At 17.4% G+C, this 9849-nt stretch overlaps 2 protein-coding genes across 2 annotated transcripts; one reads left to right on the top strand and one right to left on the bottom strand.

Moving 5' to 3' along the window:
• Positions 1-2869: 2869 nt before the first annotated feature.
• Positions 2870-4003, top strand: PF3D7_0617000 (mitochondrial import receptor subunit TOM40, putative; the record flags this gene model as incomplete). The annotated part of the gene is made up of 1 exon (XM_961063.2): positions 2870-4003. One exon carries the CDS (start codon positions 2870-2872, stop codon positions 4001-4003), a length of 1134 nt encoding a protein of 377 aa, XP_966156.2.
• Positions 4004-4820: 817 nt separating this feature from the next.
• Positions 4821-8786, bottom strand: PF3D7_0616900 (conserved Plasmodium protein, unknown function; the record flags this gene model as incomplete). The annotated part of the gene is made up of 1 exon (XM_961062.1): positions 4821-8786. The coding sequence occupies one exon, from the start codon at positions 8784-8786 to the stop codon at positions 4821-4823; it is 3966 nt and encodes a 1321-aa protein (XP_966155.1).
• Positions 8787-9849: the final 1063 nt, after the last annotated feature.

Raw genomic sequence — 9849 nt, 5'->3', positions numbered from 1 at the left:
TTTTCTATTATCTTTAAAATGAATAAATATATTTATATTATTATACATATATATATAATATATTAACATATATATATATAATTATATTTAATATATAATTTATTTATGGGATGATGCTCTGATAATAAAATTTCGCACCAACATGATTTTTATTTTTTTTTTAGAAAGGAAAAAAAAAAAGAAATTAAAATAAAGAAAAAAATGAAAGAAAAAAAAAAAAAATTAAACGAAAAAATAAGAAAATAAATATAAATTTTAAGTAATATATATTTATTAAATACAAAAAAAAGAAGAAAATCAAGTTTTAAAAAATACAATCATATGTATTATATATATATATATATATATATATATATATAATATAATAACTTTTTTTTTTTTTTTTTTTTTTTTTTTTAAATTCCTATATAATAATATATATAATATATATAATATATATATATTATATTCTTATAAATCATTTGTAATAGTTTTATGACAATTTTTTTTTGAAATTTAAGAAGAAAATATAATCATATATTTATTATATATTCCAAACAAAAGAAGAAATTCCATATATATGTTTTGTTACTATATTAACAAAAAAAAAAAAAAAAAAAAAAAAAAAAAACGCGATTTGTGATAAAGCATATTTGTTGTAAATGTGCAATGGATAAAATATTTTTCTTTTTCCTTTTCTTTGTAAGCATTTATTTATAAAGTCTGAAGTTTTTTTTCTTTATTAAATTTATAATTTACCTTCTACAAACCCACAACCATATTGATAAGCATTGCATAAAATGTAATATTATAAGTATAAGTACTTACATATATATATATATATATATATATATATATATATGATATATTTTTTTTCCCACCTTTTATGTCTTCTTTTTTTTTGGTATCATAAAATTAATAAATTAATTTTCGAAAAAGTCTTATTTTTAAAAATACATTCTCATATATTTGTATGCATAATCACTATATATTATAAATATATAAAAATACTTTTCTTTTTTATTAAAAGAAAAAAAACATTGGAAAATAATATATAACTATATATCTTATATGTATTTAATAATATGTCAAAAAAAGAAAAAAATATATATAAAGTATAGGTTTCTATATAAAATAAAAATTTACCATTACACATATGATTTTTGTTTAAAACATAAGAATATATGTGAAGTAGGGGATTAAAAAAAATGAAAAAAAAATCAAATATGTTATTTAATATATATAAAAATAAAATTCCATATACATATATATATATATATATATATATATATTATTAATACTAAAAAAAATAAATTAACACTACATTTTTTTTATTAATGTAGTACAATATAATGTTATATTTTTATACAAAAGTGAATATTTGAAATTTTTGATATGGTTAAAAAAAATGAAAGCTATTTTTTCTACAAATATAAAAAAAAATATATAATAATAATATTTATAAATATATACTTCATACTTTAAAAAATAAATAATTATAAAATATAGGTATTATAAAAAAACATCAAATTTTTTTATATATATTATAAAATATACTTTAATATATATATTTTTTTTTTTTTTTTAACTTATTATATATTTTAATAAATATATTATTATATACAAATTAAATAACATCAATATTTTATAAGGTATACTTTTTTTCTATAAGTACTATATTAATATGGGTAAAAAAAAAAAAAGAAAAAAAAAAAAAGTTATTATATTATATATATATATATATATATATATATAATATATATATGCATATAAGAAAAATTGGGGCGTTGGAGAAAAAAAAAAAAAAAAAAGCAAAAAAGGGTAAAAAAATTCTCTTACAAATAATTGTATATAAAATGTTAATGATTATATATTTATATATAATATATATTATATATATATATTCATTTTTTTTATAGCATACTTAAAAAAGAATAAAAAAATATATGTAATTTTCTACTACATTATAATTTTATTATATTTATGCGTATAATTTAAAAAAAAAAAAAGCAAATCCTTAATTATATACATATATATATATATATATATATATATATATATATATATATATATATATGTATAGATTTATTTATAATTATTTATTTATTTTTTCTTATTTTTTTATTTGTACTCTATGAACACCTAAGTTTAAAATTTCTTTTTAACAATTTAATTTTTATTTAAAACGTATTGTTTTTTATTTGTTTTTAAATTTTTGTAATTTTAAAAGATGTGGAAAAAGTAAATCACTCTCTCTCTCTCTATATATATATATATATTACATATGTATTTATATAATTCTACATCAAGCTCGTACATTTTGTTACAACACAAATTTATTATATTGTTATTATATGAAAGTGTAAAATTTCTACAAATGAAATTTTAAAATTCTTTTTTTAATATTTTCAATAATAAGCTTGTATATATATATATATAATATATTGTGTTTTTTATTAATTTGTTATTTTTTTTATATATATTGTTTATAAAGAAATATAATAATTATATATATTTATATGTAAAACATATATATTTTTATGTGTGTTCTATATAAAACAATATATATATATATATATATATATTTTTTTTTTTTTTTTTTTTTTTTTTTTAAAAAAAAGCATAAAGGGTTAACATTTTTGTATAGGAGAATTACATATGAAAGTGTAATTTGGGTTAACCTTAAGCATAAAGATGTATAGGAGAAAAAAATAATATATACATATAATAAATAAATAAATAAATAAATATATATATATATATATATATATATATATATATATATATATATATTACATTTACACATATACATATATACATATAATACATATAATACATTTATTCATTTATTAATTTATATGATTGTGATACAAAAAAAGGAAAAAATAGCATGGAGATAACAAACATTTTTAAGAAATTATTATGCAGACAAAATGTAGTACATACAGAAAATAATTCCTTTTTTGATGTTTTTAAAGACCCAAATGAAGAGGGTTTAAAAAGAAAGAATGAAGTTGATAATGAAATGAAAAATAAGAGTATGGTGAAAGAGAATAATGATGATACCATAAAAACAAGTGAAGAAGATAAATTGAAAGAACAAAATTTATTAGGATATGCAAATTCCTTTGATGCTCCTAATGCTTTATTATTTGAAAATTTAAATAAAGAATATAAATTTATAACAACTCAAGATAATTTTGATGGTTTTCGTTTTGAAGTAGATAAAAATATAAATAAATTTTTACAATCGACACATACATTATTTCTAGGAACAACATTAAGGGAAGTTGGTTATCTTTACCAATTTGGAGCAAATTTTACTAATTTAGATAATAGCTTATTAATGATAAGTCGAATAAATATAGATGGTAGTGTGAATGGTAGGTTTTGTAAAAAGATTAATAATAATATTGATTGTAAATTAAATTTTAATACATATGCTAAAAATGATACAAGAAATATGTATGAAATGTCACTAGAAGTAAATAAACCATTATATACTTATAATTTTAAAAGTATATGGCAAGGAGCATGGATATTTAATACTTCATATACACAATTATTAACAAAGAAATTACAAGCAGGTGTAGATCTAACATATATTGCTTCCAATTGTGCTTCCATAGGATCTTTTGGTTTAAGATATAATCATAAAAATAATGTTTTAACCATGCAAATTGTTAGACAACCCAACTTTAAATCACCCGAGTTTATGTTAAACCAAACTCATTTATATAAAATACAATATGCCAAAAAAATATCAGACCGTTTATCCTTAGGAACAGAATTAGAAATTACACCACAAACAAAAGAATCAGCTATGAGACTTGGTTGGGATTATTCTTTCAGACATGCAAAAGTACAAGGCTCTATTGATACCAGTGGAAAAATTTCCGTCTTCACACAAGACTATTCAGGTTTTGGTGTCAGTGGATATATAGATTATTTGAATAATGATTATAAGTTTGGATTCATGATGCACATATCTCCTTCACAAGAGCAACCACAGACAGCAGCATAAAAAATAGACGCAAATAGGTGATATGTATGTGTAATTAATAAAATAAAAAAAAAAATATATATATATATATATATATTATTGTTAAGGTATAATATGCATTATATAAATATATTTATAAATTACATAGCTTTAAATTGTTCATATATATTTTATACCAATAAATATGTAATACCTTTTTAAAGGCATTAATACAAAACTGACACATTTGTAATTTTGAAATATATATATAAATATGTATATATTTTTTAATAATTAATTTTATATATAAGCTTCTAATAATCAAATGAATGATTATTATATATGTATATTTATAAATATTTTTATTTTTTATTTTTTATTTTTTTATTTTTTTATTTTTTATTTTTTTATTTTTTTATTTTTTTATTTTTTAACCTTTTTATTTTTTATTTTTTAATTTATTCATTTTGTTATTTTTTTTTTCACCTGTCTATACTCTTAATAAACACCTGCTTTGGAAAATCATTTCAAAAAAAAAAATATAATTAATTTTTAATACATGAAACTTTCATTTGAAAAATTATAAATATATAAATATATAAATATATTAATATATATATATAAAGTCTTTATATTGGTAACACATATATGAAATCCATATTTTTATGTAAAAAATATATGTCGGATGAATCATTTTATAAAAAAAGAAATCCCCACAAAAAAAAAAAATAAATAAAATAAATAATAAATATACAAATAAACAAATAAAAAAAATATGATAAAATAAAATACAAAATAATATATATAAACACATAATTCATAATATTAGACATCCTTGTAGTTGTACTATTCAAACTTTTTATTTTATCATACACCCATTTTCGACCTTCAACATATCAAAATAACCAGTCTTCAAGCAATCAGATATTTTACTCATAATTTCAGTTGTCTTATGAAAGAAACTATCCTCCTTCGGAATATTATCCAATGAATGTATTACTTGAATTATTTTTAATACAATCAAATTATGTAATTTATTCCCATCATCACAATTTGGTAAAACATAATTATTAAATACATTTTTTACTATATCATATAATTCTTCATTACATAATAATTGTAAAATGTTTTTCATACTTTTCAAAAATTTTAAACATCTCATTAAAAATATATTTTTTTTCTTTTGGCTAGTTATATTTTTATAACATTGTAAAAAAGTTGTTATATATGTTTGTATCTTATCTTTTATTTTATCACGTAATTCATTTATATTATCATTATATAAAATAAAATCATTTATAATTCTTGATAAATGAAAGCTTTGTTTCAAGGATAAAGGATTCCACACATTAATTAATTCATATATCTTTTTGTTAAATATATGCTCATATAATTTCTTTAAAATATCTTTTTCTTCTTCAATATTATCATATATTAATATTAGCTCATCCATAAATTTATACCACTCGAATGATTTTATACTAGGGTTGTGAAAAAACGTTTTTCTTAATTTATATTTTTTCTTCTTAAATAGTTTATTTTTAAAAATATTAGAGCATATTTTTTTAACATTTTCCTCCTCTCTATCCAATATATTTTCGTTATTCAAATTGTTTTCATTACATGAGCTAGTATGTGACAATGAAAAATTGCTACTTGAACTTGATCCTGACATGTCCATGTCATATTCTATAGTTCTTTCGTTTGTATTATTATATATATTTTTTTCATCGTTATCATACTGTGGAGAAGGAGAAGAATATAAAGAAAAAAATTTCTTATTATCCTCATCTATATTAAAATGCTTATCATTGTTGTCCATTTTATTACTATCTAAGATATTCAAGTTGTTCTTATTTGATTCATTTTTTTTCATACTACTAGAACTATTTATATCCTCATCAAAATAATTCAATATCCTTTTCTTTTTCTTTTTACTCATAAAAAATTGATATAAGGGATCCCAATATAATAATTCACACTTTACAAAAAAAAACAAAACATCATCAAAATATGAAGAGCATTTATTATTCACATAAAAATGATAATTATATAATTTTAATAAACCAAAATATTTTATAACATTTTTAAAATTAAAAAAGTACATATTTACATTTTTAAATATATTATTAATGGAAAATAAAAATTTCTTTTTTAAATCTTTCATTTTTAATGTTTGAAAATATTTCTGTTTATCTAAATTTTTTTTTGACATATCATTTTTTAATGCATCACTTTTTAATTCATCACTTTTTAATGCATCACTTTTTAATGCATCACTTTTTAATATATCTTTATTTTCTTTCCTTTGTATAAAATTTTTATTATCACCATTAAGATCATTTTCTAATAATAACGATGTTGATGATAAAGTATCAGTTGAATAATTACTTGAAAAACCATCAAACATATAATAAAATTCTGAATTGTTCATATTTTTGACATCACATATTTCATTTAATATATTATATTCATTAATTTGTGTAACATTATCATTTAATCCATTATTTTGTATAATATTATTATCTATAAGATATTGTAATTGAATTTTTTTTTTCTTTTCCTTTAAATTTTTATAATATTTGGAATTAAAAATATAATCATTTATAAATGTTAATTTATACTTTTCATAATATTCTTTATAAATATATAATTTCAAATTATGATATATTAAATGAAATGTACTTTCTAATTTATATAATCCGTTTAATGCATCCTCAACAGGTTCATATTTTTCACATATAAGATTTATTAATATTTGTAAAAATTGTAGAAAAACACGACATATAATTATTTCTTTTTTACCTTTTTTACATATAATTTCGTATTTATTATATTCCACCTGATTACTATTTTCTAATTCTTTTATTTCATTGGACTCTTGAATTTTATTTTTATATTCACTAAATAAATTCTGTATATGTTCATACATTTTTATTATTTCTAAATTACATACTCCTTTGTTTTTATAAGCATTTTGGATCTTTTCAAATAATAATTTATTTTTATCATTGTAATAATTATTATTATCTAAACTGTACAACTCTTTATCCTTTTCCCTTGATAAAGAAAATAAATCGTCATCACTATATTCTTTATTTTTAACATGTTCTTCTTCTTTTGGTTCATTGTTATTACTTTTTATATAGGCATTTATATTATCTTCCTTAAAACATAAATCTTTGTCTTTTACTCTTTCTCTTTTGTTCTCTTCTTCTTCTTCTTCTTTTTTTTTTTTTTTTTTTTTTGAATCATATAAAAAATCATTTTGTTTTTTCAATTCTACTAACATTTTATTATCAACAATTTGATTAATCTTTTCATCTTCATACAAATCATAATCTTCATAATTATTATCGATATTCAAGTCATTTGTATCTACAACGTTTTCTTCAATATTTCTTTCTTCATATAAATTTTTAATTTCTTCATTTCTATTTTTTTTGATTAAAATTCGATTCTTCATTTCATTAATTGTTTCATAATTATACATATCATCTACATCTAAATCATCTTCATACGTAACATTTTTGTTTTTTTTTATTTCAAAAAAGAAATTTTTCTTTTCCATAGGAAAAAGAAAATTATCATCATAATCATCATCTAAAAATAAATTATTATCATTATTATTATAATTAATATTATTAATTTCTTTTTTCTTCCTTAATATATTTTTTTTCAATTTTATTCTTTCAATTAATTTTTTTTCTTCATCATTATCTTTATCGTCATATTCATCTTGTAAATTTATATTTATGGATTGATAATTATCACACTTATCATCAATAATAAACACATCTTCAGAATTATTAAAAATTTGATTGTTATCTTTTAAACCTTTTGACACGACACCTGAATTGTCACTACCTAAATTTACAACATTTTCGTTATCATTATTTGAATAATCATTACCTACTTCATATGACGAGATATTTCTTTGTTTTAATTTATATGATGTAGAATCGTTCACATAAAATTTTGTATCATCATAGATAATATCCTTATTATCATTTTCTTCATCGTTATCACTAGTATGGTCCCCATAATTTGTATGATTGTCTTCACTTAAATATATTTCATTTTTTTTTATATTATGATTATTATATGATAAATTTTTATCCTTTTTGATTTTCATATGATCTTTATTATATATATGTTTTTCACCTTGTGTACTATTGTATATAGATAAATTATTATATGCATTATTAAAAGTTTCATTATCTGATGATTGATTTTCTTTAAAAATATTATCAGAATTGTTGTAATTATTATTATGAATATTATCAATTTTGTTATTTTTTTCCTCCTTATACATCTTTACACTTGAAGATTTTTTTTTTTTTTTTTTTTTTAATGTTATATAACTATCATTATCATCTTCACTATATATATGAAAACTTGTATTCATTTTATTTACTCTTTTTTCTTCTTCATTCTTTTTTCTTTCAATACAACTCATCTTATTGCTTTTCTTTTTAATAATCTTCTCTTCCTTCTTTTTTTCATCATTTGATTGAATAAATGTACATGTTAAACCATATTCATTTTGTCCATTCTGTACATTTTTTTTTTCTTCTTCTTTTTCTTTTATTTCTTTCATGTTCAGGTAATTATTTTTTACATTTTGGCTAGCTGAAAAAGTAGCATTATTATCCTGATTAGTTTCCTTAAACTTTAATTGATAAATATCATCATGAGTATCTATAAACTCCTTTTCATTTTTATAATTCGTATGGGCATTCAGTTTATCAATTTGTTCTTCTTCATCATTATCTTCAAAGCTTTTTTTTATATTTTTTTTAATTATTTTTCTCTTGCTAAACATATTATCAAATGATAAAACTGAACATATATATATATATATATATATATATATATATATATATATATATATATATTTATACATATATATTATATATATAATGTTTTAAATAATTTTTTTTTTTTTCGTATTCTTTATTAAGAGTAACTAATTTGAATAATTTTCATATCTACATTTAACAGTCTCAGTTGTCAAATATTGTAAATAATTACAAAAAAAAATAAAATATATATATATATATATTCATACATTCATTTATATATTTATTTATTTATAATTCAATGTAACATGTTATTAAATATAAAAAGATAAACATGATAATATATATGAAGGATATAATATATTTATACTTTCTTTATAGTTACAAACGAAATTATTTAATTATTTTCCTTTATCATATATATATTATTATAATTTATCCTTTCATTTTTTACTTGAAATAAATTATTATAATTATTTTGTTGCACTATTTTTGTAGGCCAAAAAAGAGAAAAAAAAAAAAATATATATATACATATATTAATATATATTTTATCATACCTATAATAATTATATATAAATTAAGCACATATATATATATATATATATATTTATTTATTTATTTATTTATTTTTTTATAATTGGGAATTAATAAAAAAAAAAATTTTGTCATTATATTTTTTACAACATTTTCTCATGCTATCATTTAAAAACAATAAAGAAAAAATATTAAGATATGTTAATATATAGAATTATTATTATTAGGAATGATATTGTAACAATTTGAAAACATCTTTTTAGAATAAACCCTTCCTTTTAAGGAAAAGAAATTAATTGAATTAAAATATATATATATATATATATATATATATGTAATTTATATTATATATTATTTTTGTAATGAAAAGTTTTACCTACTCTTTTATTAGTCGCTTTATCTTTATATGTAAGACAAAGTTAAAGGAAGAAATATATTCATTGACAATTCTTCAAATATTTATATATTTTCTTATGCCATAAGTATATTATTTTAAAAGGTTAAAATTTAATTGTCCTTTTATATAATGTCACATTAATTTATTAATAA

Source organism: Plasmodium falciparum, assembly GCF_000002765.6.
Source record: "Plasmodium falciparum 3D7 genome assembly, chromosome: 6".
Lineage (NCBI taxonomy): Eukaryota > Apicomplexa > Aconoidasida > Haemosporida > Plasmodiidae > Plasmodium > Plasmodium falciparum.
This window is presented reverse-complemented; position numbering and strand designations above follow the sequence as displayed.